This window comes from Oryza glaberrima, chromosome 10 (assembly GCF_000147395.1).
Source record: "Oryza glaberrima chromosome 10, OglaRS2, whole genome shotgun sequence".
NCBI classification, from domain to species: Eukaryota; Viridiplantae; Streptophyta; class Magnoliopsida; order Poales; family Poaceae; genus Oryza; species Oryza glaberrima.
Window position 1 is genome coordinate 11,415,422 of NC_068335.1, and position 25,488 is coordinate 11,440,909.

Sequence of the window (25,488 nt, forward strand, 5' to 3'; positions counted from 1 at the left end):
CTTAGGCTTCGTCGAAGCGGCTGAATCAGTGAGCTAATTTGTTTGACGTAAAACGAGAATGATCATCAGCATATGATTAATTAAGTATTACTAACAATTATATATTTTAAAATAAATTTATTTGATTTTTAAAAAAAGAGAGTAAAGTACACGGCCAGTCCTTAAAGTTGGAGCGAGGTGTCACTTAGGTCCATGATCTAGGTAAATCGTCATTTAGGTCCGCGATCTTGTTTAAGTAAATCATTTAGGTCCAAAGCACCTCTGACCGGGTTGACTGGCTTACGTGGCCATCCACGGTGGCAGCATATTTGCATTTTAGCCCCCCCCCATCTTGGCTCCCCCTTGTCTCTATCTGATTTCTCTATCTCCACATGCTGCTAGCTGCTGACCACCACGCGTGCATGCATGAGCCATGCATGGCGGCGGCGGGCAAGCAGCTCACAGCACCTTACCAAGAATCGCCGCCGCCATTGCTGCTTCCGTTGCCGAGCATGCTGCTATTCCAGAACCCTTGGGTCTCATGGCCACCGATGACGCCGCCTCCGCCACCTTGGTTCTTGCCGTGGTTGTACTGATGATCGCCACTGCTGTTTGCGTCGCTAGCTGTGGCGCTCGCCACTTTAGGTCCTCGAACAGGAACAACAACCTGCCCCGCCGCGCTCTCTTGCAAGCCAGCGCTGCACGCGCTGAATACCCTGGAGCTGCCGCCTGCACCCGCCGTGCGTGTCCTGGGAGAAACCGAGCTCAGTCTGAGCTTGTTGCTGATGCTGCTATGGCGGTGGCGGCATGCGGGACTCGCCAAGATGGAACCCCACAGCTGCATACTCCGCCGGCATCCATAGCGGCCCCAGCTGAGGCAAAGGAACGTAGTAACCGATGCTCCTCAGCAACTCCATCACCGAGAACACGCGCCCACGCTGCCGCCTGCACCCGCCGTGCATGTCCTGGGAGAAACCGAGCTCAGTCTGAGCTTGTTGCTGATGCTGCTATGGCGGTGGCGGCATGCGGGACTCGCCAAGATGGAACCCCACAGCTGCATACTCCGTCGGCATCCCTAGCGGCCCCATCTGAGGCAGAGGAACGTAGTAACCGATGCTCCTCAGCAACTCCATCACCGAGAAAACGCGCCCATGCTGCCCCTGCCATCGGCGCCGTTCGCCGCCGCCAGGTTGCCTCCGGGGTTGCACATGGCGTTGCTCTTCAAGCTCAGGAATGCCGTGAACTCCGGCGACTGCAGGGCATGGCCGTGGTGACGCGGGAACGCCAGGTTGAGGTCCTGCGCGCCCTCATGCATCAGCTTCGGGTTCTTAGCCGCCAGCCCCATGGGGACTGAGCCGGACACCACCGTGGAGGTGGAGGCCTACGTGGCCGCCGACGACACCATGAGGACGACGAGCACTTGTTCTCCCGTGCTGTTGCCGCCGTACGCACCTCCCTCCTCCTCATCGTTGTCGTCCTCGGGGCCGCCGCCACGTCTCCACTGCCACCCCAATCGACGCTGCAATCGCTAACCCTAGAAATCACACAGGAGGAGGATTTTGGGGAGAATGGTTGGATCGGAAATGGGGGAGCCAAGATGTGGGGGGGCTAAAATGCAAATATGCTGCCTCCGTGGACGGCCACGTAAGCCAGTCAACCTGGTTCAGAGGTGCTTTGGACCTAAATGATTCACTTAAACAAGATCGCGGACTCGAATGACGATTTTCCTAGATCATGGATCTAAGTGAAACCTTGCTTCAACTTTAAGGACCAGCCGTGTGTTTTACTCTAAAAGGAAATTTCTATATATATATATATATATATATATATATATATATATATATATATATATATTATTTTTCACGAAAAACTCAATTTAGCAGTTTGATAAGCGTGTTCATGATAAATGAGGAAATATTCTAGCTCAATGGTTCTTTGTAACTCACCTTTATCCCATTCAGAAACAAGCATGCGTTTTTTTCATCGGATGGGTTAGGTCGAACCCATTTCTAAAGTGTTTAGTTTGAGGATATGTGAGATGGGTTGATCTCCAAAGGGGAATATTCCCCTTATATTCGTGTTAGCTTCACACCTCAAAATCTAAGGGTCCAATTCAACCCACCTCCTCTCTCTCCCTCGAAAAAATGGAACCAATCCATTCTTAATGCCAAACAGTAAAACTATCCCATTAAAAAATACGGATGATTTTAACCCATTTCACCTGATCTCTAAACTAAATGCACACAAGTGTTCTCTTTCAAGGATGGATCACGTGAAGCTATGAAGAGATAGAGCTCTAGCCAATGGATGATTTTAACCCATTTCACCTTATCTCTAAATTAAAGCATTGCTAGTTCTCTATTATTTTTGGACATATTGACGATCGAAATTGGTCTATAACGACCGTCAATAGTATGCAGGTGATTACTTGTGCCAATTGAGAGAAAACACTAGTAAGAAAGCACAACTCCAACCAATCAGAGGAGAGTAAACGAATTAAAGGGCCCACACAAGGAGAACAGCCTAAACTTGAGGACGCACCAAGCAGTGACCCTGACAGAAAACGGCGCGAACAGGATCGGCTGAACCCTGGCTGGCTCCCCTCGTCCTCAGCTTCCACGTGGCGACGATTACTGATCTTCTGAAGTAAGTGGCATAAGTCCCAAGGTAGGAAACCGCCATGTAATGTTGGTTGTGGATAGGTGGAGGTTTGAGAAGAGCTGGAGGGAGAATATTCCCTTAGCATCTCCACTCTCTCAAGTCACTTCCACACCATAAATAGGCCTCCACTCCTCACTCTCAAACACACACTAAGGTAGAAATCAATGCCACATTCCAAAGGTGAAGCTCTCTGCAATCACACAGATACCGTTGTAGCTTTCACCCAAGAGTATTCCAGGGTATCATATCCGCAGGGAACGTGTGTGAACTAGTTTTCTATCTAAATTGCCCAAGGACACAAGATAAATGGTTGGTGACGATATGAGAGGAATTCCAATGGCTTACTTATCTTAGTTTAAGTTAAAGTAAAATTCTATCAATTGCTTCGGGCACCGGCTTACCCCTGATCTGCCAAGGAGACTCTGGCCTACAACTTTATGATGTACTCGAACGTGGAGGATTACGAAGGATGGACATGGCTATCAGCACCAGTCATCTACCTCTACAACCCGTGGGGCACACAAAAAACAATGGTAATCTTTAGCCTAGACACCACATCTATGCTATTAATTACTACCTTAATCTCAGTACAAAGTTAAGATTAATGTACTCTACCGAAGCAGCGCGATGAACCCACAACGATGAGAATATATCTTACTTAAATAAGAAGAGTGAATACCATAACGAATACTTATACTAGAAAAAATGTCCGTGCGTTGCAACGGGTAAGATGTTTTTTAATCCTTTCTTTGGCCCAACCTGCAGGTGGAGCCGTGGGTCTCCATATTCTACCTCCATGAGATGGTGCCATGCACATATGATGTTTGAGCTGATTCTCCCCCATCAAATCTGGCCAAATCTTTTTCGATCTCCTAAAATTGGTTTAGGGCTTTTGATCTACTCCATCTTCTCTTTCCATTTTTCCAAAATTGGAGCGAACAAAACTCGGGATGAAAACGGTTGAGGAAGCTTGCTGGCCGGCCATCATCGACGACAGTTAAATGGAGATTAAATCCGCCCAAGCCGAATTGTAGGGGAAAATCATGGGAAAATGATGAGGGATGAGTGGAGAATCGATTTTTGTAATCAATTGGAGGAGGAAACGCATGGAGAGGCAGATCGACATGGCGACGGAGCTAGGGTTCGGCCTAGCGAAGGAAAAACACGGATAGGTGACAGCCAACGTGATTAATTTATGTAGGACTAACAATGCACTTCTTCTTGTTGCTGGGTGTAACAATTTTGTTCAGTTTTAATATTTCTAATTAATGTAATTTAAATTAGCTGGACTTATAAATTTTTTACCCATTAGTTGAAAGGGTAAGTTAACCCGAGGTAACCAAACTCTAATATATGCCACCAACCAAACAAGATTTTCCCTCATGTGCATTCATCCAACCACTATACCATTGCATCCAAGATCAACTGATCTAACCAGCCAAACAACATCAATTGTATACACTTATCCATGACATGGTAAGCCAGGATGATCCATACAGGCTATGCTAGACTAGTGCAGATAAACAAACACACCTTAGTGGTTCATTCCTTGTGTATACATAAAGGTATATAGTTTAAGGAAACATAGTAGCCAAGGGAACCTATTAGGCTGCTAACTAAGGGAAGAAAAATCTGCTAACTAAGGGAAGAAAATCTTTTATAGTTAAAGAAAAAAAATACTGCTAGCTTACCACCTAACCCTCTAGACTAACTCACAAACTATAGTAAGGATTATACTAACAAATTATTCTTTTGTGGAAAATAATATATATTTTTTTATGTAGCTAGCTAGTTAGAAATTCTCCTCGAATATTTTGTCAATGCAATCTGAAGACGCATATGGTTATGATCTTCAATCACTTTTAAGACCTACATTAATATCTTGTATTGAAGATGTCACTTCTCGCGTTGTAGATTAGCATCTAACTGAAGACATAGATTCTCAATATTGAATAAGGTCTTTCTAGGATAGGATATTTCCAACTAGAATCAAGTCCCAACTAGAATCAAGTCCCTGAGATCACCTTCAGGTATGTGCCACTTAGCATGGTAATCTCCACCACAAACACATTAGTTATATCAATATTAACATATATACCTAAAAGAGTGAATTAATTTTAAGACCAAGGACAATCATATGCAGTGATTGTACATGTACTGAGTGGATAATATAAATGGATAAAATGTTGTTTTTTAATTGTTTCGAAGAGGTGCATCTTCAATGTCATCAGAAAACTCGAGCATCCACAGTGACAAAAGGATGTAATGCTGCCTAGCTTATTATCCTCAACTATTGTCATCGACGAACTCGATGTTGATGATGCAAGACTCGTGAGCATATCTCTATTTTATAGCCCACAGATTTTTAAAATCAATAAAAAACATAAAGTACGATAGGTTGATATATTAGAAACTAAATTGCATGTAAATTCTAATACTCTACGAATACACAAAACAACATAATCTTACATGTGGATTGATTCATCTAATATAAATGTTTTGTGTGAAAAAAGAGTTAATTCAAAACCAACAATAGCCTAAATAGTAAATACATAATGCACATACTCTCGACTTTTTATAGTTGTATACACATGACCTCCACTAGGTCGGTCCCCACTTATGCTTAAGATGAAAGACATCAAGTGAAAAATGTTTTGTTGGTACATGCCACAGCAAATACTTGAAGGTTGCAAAAATGTCAGAATATTAGAAGGAGAGGATTTCATACCCATGCAAGACTTTAAATTACGAGAAAGTAAATTGCACAAAAGAACTTCAATTCATCTCAATTACAAAAGAGTGGAACATAAACACTCAAAGATGCACCTTAACTTAATTAGTTTGAATTTAAACTCTCACACAATGAGGCCCAAATGGCTCTCACACAAGGGACACCTCAAACCCAAGGTTTGGTGCACTATTTATAGGCTAAGTTGATTGAACACCCCCTCTGGAAATCTCTAAACAACCCTTGGAACATAGCCACATCAATAGCCACACTGATTCCTGAGCACCGCCACACGCCGTCACAGAAGATCCTAGGCGCAATCCCTTGTCCATGTTGTGCTGCCCAACCGGGAACAGCCACGCGTCCCGCGCCGTCTCCTAGCCTCAGAACTTATCTGCATCCTCCTACTTTGCACCAATAGCCAATTGACATGTTGTTGCCTCGATCCCTTGCGTCGTATGGCTCCAGCATGAGTGCGTCCATAGGCGAGGCGAGACGCCTCTCCCGCACCCCCACTTTGTCGTGCGCCCATCAATCTGAGGCGCTGTTGACGGTCGTTATAGACAAATTTTGACTGTCAATATACCCAGAATAAAGGAGAATTAGGAATGCTTGCATGCATATTTGTTTAAGAATAATCTATTTCCGACAATTTTCTATCGCCACAACCATCATTGGCAGCCTATTTAAGGACCTCACTCTCTCCATTCCAAAGTGCACCAAGAAGGATCAAATCCAAGAAGCTCTCTAGTTTATTTACATTGTTCTAGTGCTAGTGGAGTAGGATAGAATAGTTTCTTTAGTTCTTCAAGTCTTTAGGAGATTTTGGGTATGTCTCTAGTAGCTTTTCCTTCTTTTGTAAGACACTCATTAATGAAATATTCTTCTTTATATAGTTTCGGTCTTATACTTCACTCATATTATTATTCAGCTGCCGACGTTAATTAGTTCATATTTATCTTGTAATAATTATGTAGCTAGCTTACTTGAAATATGCAACGGTGTTGGTTTAATGTTCATTTATATGATTGCTCTGTGTCATTTGCAAAGATGTAGAGTAGTATTTAGTAATGTAAGTGCTGTGCTTTTATTATTAGATACCATTAAATGGTGTTATATGCCATGGGTCTATAGAGGTAGGCCACTGATGGGAGACTAGGACTTTCCCAAAAAGGAAAAACAATGCAGTGCCGTTTCAGGAAAAGAACGGAAACGGTCCTGCGAACTGACATGGATACAGTTCGTCATGCAAAACAAAATCGTGGACTGAGAGGGGAGTGAATTGGGCACAATTCATGACCAAAGGCAAAGGAAGAAAACTATTAGCTTGACACTTTTAACTTAGCAACATTGCCTCCGGTGATCTGATATTTAATCTCCGGTGACCTAAGTCCTGTTAGTGATTTTCGGAGCAAAGAGAATTCGAAAAAAAAATTATCCCTGACAATTCCAATTATTAAATGTATTATTAGCTAGGGTTTTCTCCTGGTTAACCAAAGCAAATTCTTGAGGCCATTTATTAGTGATTTAGAATCTAAGGAAAGGGAAAACTCCGGGCGTGACAATAGTTTAGCAATATGTCCTCTTTAGATTAATATTGTGGCCAAGGAAAATATAGAGGTGTTTTAACAAATGTTAGTGTTTCTTGAATATCTACGCTTGCTATCTACATTTTACTTCCACTAAGGCAACTATGGATGATTTTTGTTTTGGAATTATATGTGATGACCATTTCGTGCAAGTGAAATAGATTTAAACTTCGTGTTTTGCAGAGCACATGAACTTCTACTGGACACATGGAAGGAGCTAGTTGTATACACCTCATTGGTGATCATGTAAATGCTATTTTCAATTGATGGCCATGACGAGTATGTTTGAAGTATTGTTGGTGAAGACGTCGAGTCCTTTTTATACGATTACTGTAGCTAATGTGGGAAACGTGCATTGCACGTACACAAATTACTAGTATTTGTTAAGCTGGCAATATGCATGTATATGATAAGGCAAACTAATACTGGTTGGTAGGTTTCATCGCATGCTCACTTTGCAAAAGTCCGTAACTTTACGGGCCCCTTTGATTCAAAGGATTGGCAAAAGGTTTCATAGGATTCAAATTCATATGAAATGTTTCTTACAAGTCTCTTTAATTCATAGGAAAAAAAGAAGGAAACTATAAATGTATTAATATGCTTCACTTTCATAGAAAAATAGCAAGAAGTATGACCTATTTGTAAATTTCTTTTCTTTTTGTATGGAACTATATATCAAAGAGGCCATGTCCTATTTTTTGGTTATTTATAGTCCCATAGGATTAACGGAATTGCTATTCGTCTTGCGACAGATTTGTGGCTCCTGCTGATCTTTCGTTTTTTGCGAACCCGCTTCACAATATGTGCATTGCATATATGTTATGGTGATATACTGATATATAGCTCCCGCCTTCTCGTTCAAGCAACCATTTAGAAATTTCAGATAGCTTTAGTATGTCTTTTATATGTCAGATGCCAGCTTTTTGCAAAGCAAAAATGCCTCACACTCCAAATAAGATTTCGTCATCTGATGAATCTGGTGTTGACTACTGCAATTCTAATTCCAACCGTGAACCGTGCAACTACACTGTAAGTGGTCTGTAACTACCATTTAAATGATATGTAACTACATAAAAAAGTGGTATGTAACTGTTGTGTAATTGGTCTGTAACTGCACTACGGCTGTGTTCGGATGTCCACTTTTCGAACCCCTCTCCCTCGTTTTTCGCGCGCACACTTTTTAAACTGTTTAAACGGTGTGTTTTTTACAAAAAGTTTCGATACGAAAGTTGCTTAAAAAAATCAAATTAATCTATTTTTTTTAAAAAAATAGCAAATACATAATTAATCACGTGCTAATGGATCGTTCCGTTTTCCGTGCGCGGTGTTTGGGTTGGGATCTGCCTCCTGCGAACACAGCCTACAAGTGCCCCGCAACTATCCTATAGCTGTGTTCATTTGTGCCGATTGAAAGTCTATCCCTCTGGCACGGAAAACGGAATAGCTTATTATCGCATAATTAATTAAGTATTAACTAAAACTAACTTGAAAAATGAATTATGATTTTTTAAGCAATTTTTCAATAGAATTTTTTTTAAAAAAAACACATTGTTTAGTAGTTTAAAAAGCGTGCATGTAAAACGAGGGAGTGAGGTTGGGAACCTCACAGCTTATAACTAGTATTAACTACATTGTAAGTGATCTATAACTACTATATAATTGGTGTAAATATAGTGTAAGAGCACTGTAACTAGTTTATAACTTGAACTTTAACTACGGTGACCTGTGCATGGTTCTTTTTTTTTTCTTTTTTTTATGGTCGAGCAACTTGCTATCTGTGTGTTATATGGGAGGATAAGTTGCTATCCAAGTAAGTTGCGTCTTCTTCGCGAAAAAAAAAACGAAATGGAAGTAAATTATGCCTCACATTTTATACAAATTTGGAAATTCTTAGAGCAAAACATGACTCCATGGCCCAATGGACAAGGCGCTGGTCTACGGAACCAGAGGTTCTTGGTTTGATCCCAGTCGAGTCGTCTCTTTTTTTTTTATTTTTTTCTAACAAAGTAGAATTCGGCTTTGTGCCAAGTTGGCCATGTTTGTTTTCATATTGCTATATACAGTATTTTTTTTTCCTTCAAGGTGGTATTTGTGTATTCAGAAATTCTTGTCCTTGTTCAGCAACTTAACAAAAAGTTTGTACGGTCTAATCTATTTTATTTTCTTTTTAGAGGAGAATAATCAATAAAAAAATATGCAAATATTAGAGAAGAATCTAATATCAAATAATTAGAATGGTGGATGGTCTAATCTATTTTATTTTAAATATGCGAATATTAGGAAAGAATCTAATATCAAATAATTAGAAGGGTGGGGCCTTGAAACCAGGTCGTTCTCACCGCCTTGTGGAGCTAGCCAGAAGATACGTGGGCGTTTCTCGAATAATCAATCAATTATCTCACAAATCCCAACCAAGACATGAATAACCTCTTTAAAGATAAAACAAAACACGTCAAACACACTACAACGCTACAGTGGCAAATTAACTTGCAAATTACATAGAAATGCTACACCCAGCCCCATTCAAAGCTAGGCATACTCTTGAATAATAATTAATACAAACCGAGGAACTGAAATTCATCGATCAGTCGAAATCATCCCCCTCATCTCCATATGGACAATACAATACCCCATTCAAGGGAGTCCAAATGTTCTTGTAACCCGCAACGTAATCTTTAGTGTTAGGGTACAAAAGCGCATAATTAACCATGGCAAATGCCAAACTCATCGTTATCAAGTAAGATGGGGCAGCACACGCGCAAGCCACGCTCGTCCTGGATGCCGGCATCGACCTCCGTGAAGAAGATCTCAGCGACTAGCGTGGTCGGGGAGAGGACACGGAAGTTGTAGTGGTGGTAGGTTGTTGCAAACTCGTCGGTGCTTATCCTTATATATATCTCTGTCGAATCCGAAGTCTAAGTTACCATGGACACTTCTAAATTGCTAGAAAATTAGAGTCATGTGAAAACAAAAGGAATAAAAATCTTTGAGAGCGTGCATTTCTGGAAGATTCCATGTTGCATATTCCAAATACTCTTTTCCCTTTTGCACTATTTCATTTGCAACACTTTAACAATAACAACAAATTCCCATCAAGTTCCCAACTAAAGTCAACAAAAGAATATCAAAACGAAAAAAAAATAAATAGCCCTTCTGCTTCCTTTTGAATTGCTTGAGAATATGTCTAGAAAATTACTAATAACTTGGAATGATCACATCTAATAAATCACAAACATATAGTGAGAACTTTTATCCACTTCTCCATGTTTGAGAGAATGCAAGAAACAAAATGAGTCCAATACTGAATATATTTGAAAAGAAATTAGATTCTCTACCTTCTATACACCACTTATTAATCTATAGAAAATTATACTAGTTCTTTCATATGAAAAAAAATTAGAATATGTTTCATATCAAAATATTATGAATTCTGATCCTTAGGGATAATAAGAAAATATCGATATGTCATAGGTTAAATAGAAAACTAAATGGCCTTCACCAATTATTTTATATTATGCAAAATTGTTGTATTCTAAAGGAGAATATGAATTGTGGAAGAATGCCAGTAGGTCCAATAGGAATACGTAAGGTGCCGCCAATCGATCCAATCCTGAGGTTATACTCATGAGAGCTAGCCAAGGGAATTTTGTGTTTTTTCAGTTAAAGAAATATATTATTACATATTAATTTAGAAATTAATAACCCATCAAGTGGTCCTTCTAAGTATCGGTAGAAATTCAATGGGATATAAACTAACTCCATGAAAAAAGTTCTTAACTTTTGTGTATGGTAAACATGACATAAATAATATACATTGACTAATTAAAAAAGTACTTAACAAACATCTTATAAAATAAGAAATATAATAAGAAAGTACAGAAGGTATGATATTTATAGTTTGAAAGAAAAAAATAAATATAACTTTTTAAGAACAAAAAATGACACATAAGTATGAGCTATTTGCCGAAATTAAACAAAACATATATTATTTTAGAATTTTTATAAGGATGACAATAATCTATCTATCTATTATATACTAAAAGTTCACTAAGCTTCCTTAAAACGCTCTCAAGCTGCCATGTGGCTTCCTAAAAAATTCTCTCAAGTTGTCATGTGGCGCGAATAAAATCTATCCCTTGATTTTTACTTAATTCGGTGGGTCCAATATTATAAACTAGTAGGTGATTCCCAGCGCTTTATTGCGGAAATTACTAAGTAACTTCTATTTTTTTAATAATCAAGCTAAAAGTAAAAAAGTATATTAGTTATTAACAACAAATAAAACTGATTTGTCAAACTATGTTAAGAGAGAAATAATTTAGTAGACTTTGTATGAAATTGTAGATGAAATATGATGTCCCGCACTTTGATTATATAGATGAATATATGTTAAGTATTATAAAAATGATGGATATATATGTTAAAAATATTGTGAAAAAGAATGTGAAGGAAGATGATTGGATATTGATTTGTAGAATTCAATGAATTATAGATGATGTTGCATGCTTGTATAAGTTTATATGTAATTATTGCTAGTGGATGATAAGTGGCATGTTTATATATATGTTGTGTTTTAGAATTAGTGGGTTATAACTTTATATAGTAAGATAGTAAGATAGGTTTAGATTTTGATTAAATCTAAAACAAACCAGAGATACAACGTCAAAGTTTGTCTTTGTTCAATCGTATACGTCCATAGCAGCGCAACGGTTGGATTAATTACCACTACTACATGATATATTTTTCTGGACGCCGCCCACTTTTTCTATGTAGTCCATAAGTGGAACCGCACGAAAAAATAGGGGGATCGGCACCGGGTTGTCCCTCGCACGAGAAAACACATTTTCCCGTGCGGGCGTCTTAATCCGACCGCATGGGATAATCCTCATTATCCCGTGCGGTCGACTTAAGAGCACCAAACGGAAAAATCGATTTTTGCGTGCAGGCATATTAAGTAGAACGCACGCGAAAATACATCTCCTTGTTACTCACTTCAAAATTTTCACACCTCCTCTCCCTCTTACTCACTTTAAAATTTTCACACATCTCCCTTTGACTCATTTCAAAATTTTCACACCTTCTCTCCCTTCCTTTTTATTTTCACTGCTCTCTCTCTCACTTTCCTCCTCTCTATGTCTCACTTTCACTCCTCTCTCTCTCTCATTTTCTCTTCTCCTCTCCTCTCCTCAGGAGGCGCGCAGCCGGCTGGCGACGAGGCGAGGCGGCGAGCGGGCGTGGCGGCGAGCGGCAAAGCAGCAACCGGGTGGGCGGAACGATGCGGCGACCAGGCGACCGGGCGTGGCGACGGCGAGGGGTGGCTGTCCCCCTCCCGGATCCGGCGGCGGCAGCCGTCCCCCGCCCGGATATGGCGGCGGTGGCGGCTGGCGCGACTGTAGGCTGAGTTGGCGGCGGTTGCAGGGAAGATGTTGGCGGCGATGGCGGCGAACGGTCACCCCGTGGTAGCGGCGGTGTCCACGATGTTGCTCATGCCCGAAGTTGACGTCGCACCGGACGTGAGGGAGGAGGAGGAGGAGGAGGAGGAGACGGCAGTTGCAGCAGCGACTAGCGGCTGGAGCGGGAATGCGTGGCTGCGGCGCGCGTGGGGCAGGACTAGCTGCAGGTCATCGACGACGTCGCGCACCACGGCGGCGATGGCCTAGCCGCCGACCTGCCGGTGGCGAGGAAAGACTCGCCGCAGCGGCCGGTTGCGTGCGGGCGGGCGGCGATTTTCGTATTTTTTTTTGTATTTTTGTTTTTTTTTCCGTGTGGGCGGTATAATTTGACCGTACAGGATAATCGATTATCCCGTGCGGTCCACTTAACCCGAACGCACGGGAAAATGATTATCCCGTGCGGTTGGGACGGCCACACGCAAAAATATTGATTTTTCCATACGCTTGGGTATAGACGGGCAAATCCTCCGCATAGGAAAATCATTTTGACCGTACGGAAAAATGCTTTTCGTAGTAGTGTACGTTGTTCACAAAATCACCTAGAGTTCCTCTTTTTCTCTAACAGTAAATCTATTTCCTTGTCACCATAGCTGACATGGCTGGTTGCATTGTTGGGGAAATCTCATCTCTACTCATATTTTTCACGAGACTCAAACACCAGCATTAGCACCTAGCTTGTATGCGCTTTTCAAATTGATTAATCTTTGGTTGGAAGGAGACCTGCTTGGTTAGCTTCGCTGACCTTAAATATATATAATCTTCTCTCGCCTGTGAGCAATTGCTCTTTGATTTCCTAGAAAATCCCTTCTATAATCCTGAAATTTTAGCTAATCCTTTCTATGCCCCTAAATTTAATTTGCTTACTTCTTTGTATATCCCAAAATTTAATTTTGATCCCTTTCATACCCCTCCCGTCAGTTGACCGTTAGTTGACCGTTTAATTTCTATAAAGATGATCATTTTACACTTTAGATGAACATAGAAATTCATGAATTACATTATTCAAAATGTGAAAGTTTGTCGCATAAGACTATTATAGTGTCTAAGGGCGAGACTATGTGTGAGGGTGAGGTAACAGGAGAAATAAGATGAAACAAATGAAAAGCACGGTAGACAAGTTGCTAATAACAACCGCAGAAGCAAGCAAGCAGGGAAACTAAACCATGGTCAAATACAAAGGGGCTCACGTTGGAGAAGAAAGGTAGGACTATAGCAGTTATGAGTTTCTTCACATAGTATTTGTGATATATAAGCTACACTAAGGTAGCAGTGTGTAGTTGGTTTAAAAGTTATATTTGTTAATGTTAAATTCAAATTTTAGGACTCATCTTGACTAGGTATTTTAAAGAAACAATCTCTAGGATTTATATATCTATTGTCTTTATTTACTCATATGTAATAGACATCATTAACCAACTAGAAGGAGAAGTAGCTTAATGGTACAAATAAAAAATATTTATTATCAATAATAATATTTTATCAACTTAAAATGGAAAAAAAACCTTATTTTGAATTTAGAGTTAGACATGTCTTTTAAAAAAAACTAAGTTAACCCTCTTTGTACATAATGAAAAAGATTACAATTAATTTCTTATAGGAATGAATTCAATATTATATAGTTTGAAGTTAAAAAATGGCTTGAAAAAAAATTACCAAGCAACGTTGACGAAGAAAATTTGTGGAGTAGTACTTTTGAAGCTTAGCAAGTGTTATCAGTTTCATATTCATTCCTTATTAGTTTCTCAAACACAACTTACGATACATATCCGCGCAAATACACGGGCTACTTCCTAGTCTTTATAAAACTCATAATATAACAACTCTGAATAATGCAGTCACGCTAAGGCTGTGTTCTCTAGGGGAGGATTGGAACATGCAAAGTGTACACGGAAAACGGAAGAGTCCATTAGCGTGTAATTAATTAAGTATTAGCTATTTTTTTTCAAAAATGGATCAATATGATTTTTTAAACTTTCGTATAGAAACTTTTTTCAAAAAAACGCACCGTTTAGCCGTTTGAAAAGTGTGCGCGTGAAAAACAAGAAGGGAGCGTTGGGAACTTGCTCTTACAAACACAGCCTAAGAGCAAGGCTAATAATACAGTCAGCTGCTTACTGTATAGATCTTTATAGACTATCTCTCAGCTCACTCGTATAGTGGTTAGCTCTTCATTATAAATATATGGTCCACATGTCTGTCTCACATATTTTCTTGATTCTTGTGCCTAAGCCGGCTGTAAGCTTATAGCCCGCTTCTCATCTCTCTCCTCTCCTCTCTGATCCACATCAGCATTCAGCCTTCTTATAGCCCTCTATTATACTTGTTCTACGGGTGTGTTCTCTGCAGGGTGTTCCCTACCGGAACAGTGCGCACGAAAAACGGAACAGTCCATTAGCGCGTGATTAATTAAGTATTAGTTGATTTTTTTTCAAAAATGGATCAATATGATTTTGTTAAGCAACTTTCATATAGAAACTTTTTTCAAAAAACACACCATTAGTAGTTTGAAAAGCTTGTTGGGAAACTTGGGGTAAGAACACACGAGAATCCTAATTCTCGCGCGCGCACTCCTGGCCCACACGGCCCACGCGGCGCGCACGCGATTTTTTTTCGCTAACCTACCGCCATTTTCTTTTTTTTCGTTTTCTTTTTTCCGTGATTTTTTTCGCTTTCCTTTTTTTTTTGCGTTTTTTTCCTGATTACTTTTTAATCTTCCAGCAGCAAGTGTTTTCAATTTTTTTGTTGAAAGTTTTTAAATCTCGAGTTGAAAATATTTAAATCTCGAGTTGAAAGTTTTCAATCCCGAGTTGAAAGTTTTCAAATCCAAGTTGAAAGTTTTCAAAATCTCGAGTTGCTCTCAAGTTGAAAGTTTTCAAATCCAAGTTGAAAGTTTTAAAATCCCAGTTGAAACTTTTCAAAATCTTGAGTTGAATGTTTCCAAATCTCAAGTTGAAAGTTTTCAAATCTTGAGTTGAAAGCTTTCAAACCCTAGTTGAAATTTTTTCAAATTTGAGATGAGAAGTTGAAAGTTTTTAAATTTTGACTTCAAAAATTCAAATTTTGAGTTGAAAAGTTTTTAAATCTAGATTGAAAGTTTTCAAAATTTGACTTCACGTGTAGATCTATTTTCAATCTGTTACTTAAAAAAATTAGGATACGGCAAATTACCGAGAAATCAAAACTAGTTATGGTGCTAAAATTACGGTGTTAATCGTGGGCTATCGCACGAGGGTTGGGCCGCGTGCGCGTTGCCGGCGCGCACGCGCCAACTAGGAATCCGCGAGCAGCGATGGGAATGGTCGATTTGTTCCCGTGGGGAATTTACTGTCGAGTCTAAAGTTTGTCCGTAAACCGAAATATCAGGTATAATCCATCCCTCAACTTACAATACCGTGCTACTCAAGGTATCAAACAATATTATGCCAAGTTTTAGACAACTTTCAGTTGACATGACGAGTTGAGTCAACATGGGACCCACACATGCCCCACATGTTAGTGACCAAATTTTTACTTCCTTCTCTCTCCACCTCTTTTCCGCTCTTCCTATCTCCTTCAAGGCGGCTCGCAGCGAGCGGCGTCAAGAGGCGTGGTGGGAGGGCGGAGAGGGACAGCGGCCGCCGGTGAGAGGCTGTGACGTGGTGATGGCAGTTAGACTGGAGTCACGCGGCCAGCTTGGGGCGACGGAGGGGGGGTCCACAGCGACCTACTCTCGTGCCAGTCCCCACCTCTATTGCCTCTAGATCTAACACTGCAATTTTGATATCGCGCTCCTTCGTCGTCGATGTTTGTGCCCTAGAGAGAGGATCTGACAGCCGGCGGCACCCTTGTTGACCTACTCCAACCACTGATGACACCCTCGTTGACCTACTCCGACCACCGACAACACCCATGTCAATGTACTCTAGCACCGATGGAACCCTCGTCGATGTACTCCAACCATCGGCAGCCCCATCCACTGCTCCACCCCATTGCCTACCCTATCACCCAAGCTGGCTGAGCAACTCCTCTCCGACGGTCATCACCATACTATGTAGGTAGTGCAGCCTCCCGGCAGCGGCCACCGCCCTCTCCGTGCCTTTCCATGTGGGGGGTCTGAGAGAAGAGGGAGAGGAAGATAGGAGGGAGAAGAGTTGGCCGCCGACATGTGGGACCCACATGGGTCCCACTCGCAACGTTAGCGAAACCCGGCCACTATACTAGCAAGGGACCAAAGTTGACACGGTATCATGAGTTAGGGGATGGGCTATATATACTTGGTGTTTCGGTTTAGGGACGAATTTCAAAAATGTTAAATTAAGGGACCTATATAAACTGAACTTACTCCTTAGCTTAGATCCAATGGGTGCATGTATGGGAGAAGAGAAGTCCTGCAAAAAAATGCACAAGAGCTTTACACTATTACAAAAACACCCATAGGTGTCGGCCACAAAGGTGCTAGTTAGCTAAAAACCGGCACCTATAACGGTTAATTGGTGTCAGTTTTAGTTGGGATGGTCATTGATGCTGGTTTTTCATAAAAACCGGCACTAAAAATACTCCCGCCAACGGTCCGAAAATAGCATAGGTGGTGCCGTGCAAAAAAACTGGCCGGCACCTATATGAAAGGTGGCGATTATTTAACCGAGCCAACACCTACAGTGCTATATAGGTGTCGGTTCTTGACATAGAACCGGCACCTATAATATTATAGGTGCCGGTTATAACAATATAGGTGTCGGTTCTAGGTGCACAACCGGCACCTATAGTGCCATATAGGTGTCAGTTCTTGGTGTATATTATAGGTGCAACCAATGACTTTGATAATAGGTGCCGACCAAAGGGTGTCGGGCTTGAAACCGGCACCTATAGGGCCTTAAAAACCGGCAATTTTAATATAGAAACATCCTTATAAATAAAACGTTGAATCCACTGATCTGAATTCAAATAGAAATTGAATATATATTTCTTTGGTGTATAAACTTTCCATATATATAAGAAAAGAATCGGAATATCCGAATCGACATGTCTTTTAATTTTCATGAATATTGCATAAAACAGACTAATCATCCAGAACATCATCCATTCCAAATACATAACCAAATGGCAACCACCTACGCTGGATCTACAGAATCACGTACGAGGACAACTTCGTCGTGTTTTCATCGGCGAGAAGGAAAACTATAGCTCACGAAATTTGAAACTACAACATGGCCAATGACAAGGTGTTTTAAACTGCTGCAAGCTCATGACATTCGTTATCTCCATGGTAGAATAATACAAAAAAATAATCTTACTCTAAAAAGTATGAAGTTTGATAACTCATGGTATCTTGATATATTCTTTTTTACCCTCATGGCATGAGGGTAAAAAAGAATATCTCAAGATAAACAACACATCTCCATGAGGATAAAAAAGAATCTCTCAAGATAAACAACACACAAAAAACACACCACAACATGAAATTAATAAGTTACTACCTCCATATTTTAATGTATGACGCCGTTGACTTTTTATCCAACGTTTGACCATTCGTCTTATTTAAAAAATTTATGTAATTATTATTTATTTTATTGTGACTTGATTCATCATCGAATGTTCTTTAAGCAGGACATAAATATTTTCATATTTGCAAAATTTTTTGAATAAAACGAATGGTCAAACGTTGGTCGAAAAGTCAACGGCGTCATACATTAAAATACGGAGGGATACATACTTACATCACAATCTAGGGAAGTGCTACACTTTGAACTAGTTAGCTTCTACTTAGTTGAATCATTTATTTTTACACAGCTCATCAACCAATAGCTCAAATGATGAAAGCCAATCCTTCTTCTCATCGTCTTCATATGGACCATACCAAAGGTCCTTGCAACCCGAAATGTAGTCTTGAGTGTTAGGGTGCAGGAGGCCACTGTTGAAGATACTCTCATTGGCCATGTTGTAGTTGTAGGAGTTGAGGGCGATGTTTACGTTGTTGATGCGGTGGTCGTCGTCGTTGTCGTCCTTGATGGTTATTTGTTTCTCCGGTTGCGGTGCAGTGCTAGTGGCTGGCTGGTCGCCGGTAACCTGCAGGGACGGTGGCTGGTAGGCGAAGCGCCATGCGTTCGGGGTGTGGCGGTAGGCGCCACCAGCTTCTACCTTGTTGGCAAGCATGGCGTGATTCTCCTCGAAGACATTGTTCTTCTTGCCTTGACAAAGACGACACTCGTAGTACTCCGTAGATGAGGAGGGCCTAGAATTCATGGCGCTGGACGGAGGCATGCAATTACAAGCTTAGATCAGGGGATGGATGGATGGATGGATGGAACGAGGCGGCTGGCCTGGAGGGAGGTGGCCGAGTTATATGGGCGTGCGTGGTGGTGGCGCGGCGGGATCGGAGTTGGGATCCGAATCGGAATCGGAAGCCAGGAAGGAACTAATTCTTCTCTCCGATTCGGTCGCCGTCGGGCTCGAACGTACGTACGCTCGTCGGGCGCGCCGCATCCTCACGAGATCGCACGCACATGCACGCAGCTCGGGAGCCGATGGCCAGCCTCAACACCGACACGTCCACGTCCACCACGTCGAATATATATCCATGGCTCCATGGCCCATGCAAGCAGACGCGCGCGGCGGTGGCGCTGTACATGCCGCAGGAGTGCAAACTGCTGCAAAGGCAAGAGCAAGTTCGTCCTGGAGCACTAGGCCATGTGGGAGAAGTGTAGAAGATTTTAGTGATTAATGTAGGATTTTGGGGGGAGATTAGCACCAAGGCTAGGAGAGAAGAAAGAAGGAGATGGGAGATGTTGGGGAATTTCTCAGGATGGTTCTACACCCATCCCTTTCTCTATTCTATCTATATTATACTACATTTTACATTATAATCCTTGTACACATATATAATTATATCCACCAACACTCCCCCTCAAGATGGGGCATATACATTGTAAAGACCCATCTTGCTACAAAAAACTGAGAAAGATCTCTCAGGTAACCCTTTTGTAAGAATATCAGCAACTTGACTTGTTGAGCTCACATGTGGCATGCATATTATCCCTCTATCCAACTTCTCTTTGATAAAGTGACGATCAATCTCTACATGCTTAGTCCGATCATGTTGCACGGGATTATTTGCAATGTCTATGCAGCTGCTTTATTGTCACAATATAACATCAAAGGAGTATTCTTAAAGAGCCCCAACTCAGCAAGAAGAATCTGCAACCACAATACTTCACATACACCATGTGCCATGGCTCGAAATTCAGCTTCGCAAGTGGATCTTGCAACAACTGTTTGCTTCTTGCTACGCCATGAGACTAGATTACCTCCAACAAATGTGCAATACCCAGATGTTAATCGTCTATCATCTAATGAGCCAGCCCAGTCAGCATCAGTATAGCACTCAACTTGAAGACTTCCATTAGGAGTATATAAAAGACCTCTCCCAGGACATCCCTTTAAGTAGCGTAGGATCCTAGTCACAGCATCCATATGCGATGATCTTGGATCGTGCATGAACTGACTAACTACGCTCACAGCAAATGCAATGTCTGGTCTAGTATGAGATAGGTATATGAGCTTACCAACCAATCTTTGATAGCATTCACGATCAACAGGCCTTCCTGTGTTACCGACTAAACGATGGTTTTGCTCAATTGGTGTAGCTGCAGGACGGCAACCAAGCATACCCGCTTCATGAAGCAAGTCAAGGACATATTTCCTTTGGGACAGAAATATACCTTTAGGTCCTCTAGATACTTCAATGCCAAGAAAATATCTCAATCGCCCAAGATCTTTAACTTCAAATTCTTTCGCAAGATGACTCTTCAGGCGAGTGATTTCTTCGATATCATCTCCAGTGATCACGATGTCATCCATATATACTATGAGAATAGAGATTTTATTCATGCCACGCTTAAAGAACAACGTGTGGTCTGCATTGCTTTGACTATAGCCCATTTTAAGCATGGCCTGTCGAAACCTATCAAACCAAGCCCGAGGTGATTGCTTTAATCCATACAAGGAACGATGTAGGCGGAGTACCTTCCCAATAGTCTGATTTGTCTCAAAGCCTGGAGGGATTTCCATATAAACCTCCTCTTGGAGATCACCATGAAGGAAAGCATTTTTCACATCCATCTTATATATTTCCCAATCTAGATTCACGGCACAAGATATAAGTGTCCTTATAGAATTCATCTTTGCCACTGGGGCAAATGTCTCCTCATAATCAATTCCATAGGTTTGAGTATATCCTTTTGCCACAAGGCGTGCTTTATATCTATCCACCTTACCGTCAGGAGTATGTTTAATTGTGAAAACCCACTTACAACCTACAGGTTGCTTACCTGGTGGTAGATCCACAAGCTCCCAAGTCTTGTTCTTCTCCAAGGCTCTCATCTCCTCAAGCATTGCTTCCTTCCACTTAGGATCTTCCTTAGCCATTTTCCAATTAGTGGGTATGGATATAGAATCGAGAGAGGAAATAAAACTCTGGAAGGAGGGGCTACAATGTATGTAAGAAATGAAGTTGGCAATGTTATGTTTATAACCAACATAATCTTTAAGATGTGTTGGGATGTTTGAGGATCTAGTTGGTTTTCTCAAGGCAATAGGTAGATCATTTTCTTGCGGTATAGGGATAGATGGTTGGTTCGTGCTAACAGGAGCTACATGACTGAGAGTATTGGAGATGGTACCTGGATCAACATGCATGGGGGACTCTATAATTTGTGAAGGCGATGATGAATTTCCCATCACATCTTGCATGTCTCCATGACAAGAATTATTGTTATTTTCACCACAATCATTATTTGTTTGCTCCCCCTGACTAGGAACACTAGACACAGAGGAGCCACCTGAAGTAGGAACAAGAATAGAGCCCATACGGATGCCTCCATTGTTACTCTCCCCCTCTTGTTTCTCTTCAGGTGGGGCTAGAGTAATTCCAGTTTCATTGGTTGGGCTATAATAAGATTCATTTTCCCGAAACGTGACATCCATACTTACAAAGAAGCGACGCTCTAAGGGACACCAACATCTATACCCCTTTTGAGTAGGAGAGTACCCCATAAAAACACACTTGATAGCACGAGGGTCAAGTTTACCAACAGAATTCCTATAATCATGAACAAAGCACACACACCCAAAGACTTTTGGAGGAACAACAAAATCATTTGATTTTAGAAGACACTGAGCTGGAGTCTTATGATTGAGAACACGAAGTGGCATACGATTTATCAAATATGTTGCAGTTTTTACTGCTTCCCCCCAAAGAAACTTTGGAATGTTCATTGTAAACATAAGCGAACGAGCGACCTCAAGCAAATGTCTATTCTTACGTTCTGCAACACCATTTTGTGCTGGAGTGTTAACACAGGTAGTTTGATGTAAAATGCCATTGGAAGCAAGAAACTCCTCAAACTCCTGATTAACATACTCAGAACCATTGTCAGAACGTAATGTTTTAACAGTTTCCCCAAATTGCTTCCGAATAAGAGCACATAAGTCTTTAAAAACAGAAAACACATCACTTTTATGTTTGAGCAAGTAAAGCCAAGTATAGCGACTAAAACAGTCGATAAAGGTTACAAACCATCTATGACCAGAAATAGAGTGAACCTCACAAGGTCCCCAAACATCAGAATGTATTATCTCAAAAGGTTTATTACTCCTTAAACCCCTACTAGGATAGGTACCCCTTGTATGCTTAGCCAACTCACATGCATCGCATACAAGAGAATCCTTAGAACATGATTCAAAAAGTGTAGGATATATACGAGATAAAGCAGCAAAAGATAGATGACCAAGCCTGCGGTGATGTAACATTAGTTCTTGAGTAGGTGACATGCAAGTCGCAAGGGCAACTTCATCACTTCCTTCATCAAGATAATAGAGTCCATCATGCATGCTCCCAGTCCCAAGAAGCCTCCCTGTCCGTAACTCCTGAAAAGCACAGTAGGTAGGATCAAACCAAGCTCTACAATTAAGAGACTTGGTAATAGAGCTAACAGACAAAAGATTAACAGGAAAATTTGGAACATGCAGAACCGGTGACAAGGACAAGGTCTTGGTGCATCGGATGGATCCACGTCCTGTGATTGGAACTGTGGATCCATCAGCTACACGCACCTTGTCTATACCTGAGCATGGTGTATAGGAAGTGAACATATTAAAGGCTCCTGTCATGTGGTTAGTAGCTCCAGTGTCAATAATCCAAGGTTTACTTTGGGTTGTGGATATATGGGCTTGATGTTTTTCTATACCTTGAGTAGTAGCGTTAAATCCAGAACTAGCTTTGGAAGAGCCTTGAGAAGAAGCATAGCCTTCAGAGAGTTTGAGCTGGATGTAAACTCCTCAAGAGCATGCACATCTACCATTGGTACCGCACCTGTAGATGAACTGTGATTAGCACGATTCCACTTTGAGCCTTGAACTCCCCCTGTTTGTGGCCTTCCCTTTTGCCACCCATGTGGATAACCATGTAGCCTAAAACACTTCTCCTTGATATGTCCACTCATCTTGCAATGATCGCAAAATAATTTCTCTCTATCTTGATCTTTTTGAAAATTACTGATGTGACGAGTTTGCATAGATAGAGCAGCATGTTCATGGTCATTTCTTTTGCCCTCTTCCTTAGAATTTGCTAGCCTTGTTTCCTCCTCCATCACATTAGAGATAATATCCTCCAAACATGGCCACTCAGGCTTAGCAAAAATGAGTCGTCGACAAAAGTCAAAATCTGGGTGTAAGCCATCTAGAAAAAGCTTGCCTACAAATGGTTCAAACCATTTATGATGAATAGCAAGATCCTTCCCATCAACTGGTTCAAAAGGATGATAGTAGTGCAAATCCCTGTATAATTTCTTCATCTCTCCTGCATACTCATTAACAGATCTTGAGCCCTGTTTCAAATTAGTCAACTCTTGCATGATTCGAGTAGCTTGCATCTTGCTTGATTTTCCTGCAAATTAGTTCTCTAGAGCTGACCACACCTCTGCAACTGTATTCATTGTTTCAATTTGCTCTCTAACTGAGGGCTCCATGCTACTCATGAGCCAAACAAGCACTCTATCATTAGTCTGCTTATTAACATTATCACCCTTCTCCTTTTCATTCTCATCATGGACAAGCAAATTATCATACCCATGTGAGCTCAGAATTAATTTTGCATGTCGAGCCCAACTAATATAATTCCCTGGTCCAGCTAGCTTCACAGGATTTGGCTCAAGCGTAAACTTGAATATATCTGGGCTGGTCTTAATTTGTTGCTGCTCCAAAATCTTGTTAAAAATTTCACACAATGTGCCAATACTAGAATCTGTCTTTTCTGCATTATCACCCATAGTTGATTCCTCCTGTTGGCTGCCAAGTAATTAAGCACAGGGAGAGAGATTGCAATTTCTTGGGCAACCAACAGAAACACCGAAGTTGCTGGTGGCACAGTAATGCACTTTAGCAAGGGGCTTGTGAGCAGCGATCAACAACAAAACAAGATCGAGCACAGATAGCAGGCAGCAACAAAAGGGAATAGAAATGCACACGAGCTGCAGTACACACGCACCCAAGGCTGCTCAGCTCTGCTTCAAGTCGCCTGTCTGAGGAGATGCAGAAGAACACGGCCTAAACAACATAATGGCGCTCCAGCAGCGGTAAGAAATCAAATCAAATCACGGCAAGATCACACAGGATCAACCCGCTCTGATACCATGTAGAAGATTTTAGTGATTAATGTAGGATTTTGGGGGGAGATTAGCACCAAGGCTAGGAGAGAAGAAAGAAGGAGACGGGAGATGTTGGGGAATTTCTCAGGATGGTTCTACACCCATCCCTTTCTCTATTCTATCTATATTTATACTACATTTTACATTATAGTCCTTGTACACATATATAATTATATCCACCAACAAGAAGGAAGGGAGGAACAAAGGCTACGACACCATCGTGCACCGCTGGCGCTTTGCCACCGTGCCTGAAGGCAAAATCCCTGCCGGCTGGGAGAAATCGGACATCCTGCCACTATCAAAGAGGGTTTCGCTCAAATATCACTTCGCGGATTGAATTTGTTAAAAAGCCACTCTCAACCGATGCCAAACGGCTGCTTTGCCATATTCACTGTTACCTCCGTCACATATTACTCGGCCGAGGATTTTCTAGTGGCCAACGACGCGCCAAGCCTGCAGCACCTCGGCTGCGACGGACGGGGTCTTGCCGTCTTGGTATGCCTCACGGACGACGAGCTGAAAGTCCAAGAAAAGGTGTGCTATGATGGGTTGTTGGAGAGCAGGTGGGCAGAGGACGCTGGCTCATCCTATGCTCCAAGGACGGCGGCGGTGGCGGGCTCCGTCACTGGACGACGGCATGACCCGCGTGGACAAGGGCACGATGGCGGTGATGAGGAGCACAACGGCGGTAAGGTGCCACAGGGCCAGGACAGTGGCGAAGCTAGGATTTGAGGTTAGGGGGGTGTGGGGGAGAAAGTCATAAGACCGATTAACCAATATGGATAGTAAATGAGCCAAATAGTCACTACCGACAATAATCAATGTGTATATAAATATAGCTTCATTGTAGCTAGATTATAAAACCATCATATGTTATGTTTTTTAAAAAAAAGCGGTTCAAATGTTCAATATAACAAGACATCATATGTTTTGCCTAAAAAACTTGAATTCAGTTCTTTCATAATATCATTGAAAGTTTGGAACCAGTCCTTGTTGCTAAATTCTTTCAATGTAAACTACCAAATAGTCTCATAAAAAGCATTTTCTGTTTTACTTTGAAAAGATGAAAATCATAAGACTAAGTACGGAGAGTCTGCCTATAATCTAACGTGCTAATGCCCTAACAGTGGATGCTGCCTAATTGCCTAACCCTGTAATATACTACTAGCAGCCAGGGGATTCGGGATAGGGGGGTGCTGGCCCCCTCCGGCACCCCCGGTAGCTTCGCCACTGGGCCAGGAGCTCCCATCGCTGTGGCTGACGATGGCCGCGGGCGGGGAGATGCCGGCGGCGGCCTTGGTGGTTAGGGCAGATGACTCCTCGGATGACTTGGCGGAAATGGCGGTACCATTTTTGCACTTTGGACTAGCTAGGGTTCATAATTTGGGTATTCATCC

General features: G+C 41.5%; 1 protein-coding gene and 1 pseudogene across 1 annotated transcript; both read right to left on the bottom strand.

Moving 5' to 3' along the window:
- Positions 1–986: 986 nt before the first annotated feature.
- Positions 987–1,446, bottom strand: LOC127785834 (dof zinc finger protein 2-like; annotated as a pseudogene).
- A 16,715-nt stretch (positions 1,447–18,161) lies between these two features.
- Positions 18,162–24,173, bottom strand: LOC127785835 (uncharacterized). Its single transcript, XM_052313210.1, has 4 exons — positions 22,634–24,173; positions 21,808–22,313; positions 18,893–19,033; positions 18,162–18,636 (listed from the first exon to the last, which is right to left on the bottom strand). Exons 1-4 carry the CDS (start codon positions 23,315–23,317, stop codon positions 18,162–18,164), a joined length of 1,806 nt encoding a protein of 601 aa, XP_052169170.1. The 5' UTR covers positions 23,318–24,173.
- Between the last annotated feature and the right edge of the window lie 1,315 nt (positions 24,174–25,488).

Coding starts and splice junctions, on each gene's coding strand:
- LOC127785835 (XM_052313210.1), bottom strand. CDS start 23,317: ATGCAAGCTACTCGAATCATGCAAGAGTTGACTAATTTGAAACAGGGC. Junction 22,314..22,633: donor ATTTAACGCTACTACTCAAG/GTATAGAAAAAC, acceptor TGTGCTTTTCAG/GAGTTACGGACAGGGAGGCT. Junction 19,034..21,807: donor CGTTCTGACAATGGTTCTGA/GTATGTTAATCA, acceptor CCTTTGCAGCAG/TTTGCACTCCTGCGGCATGT.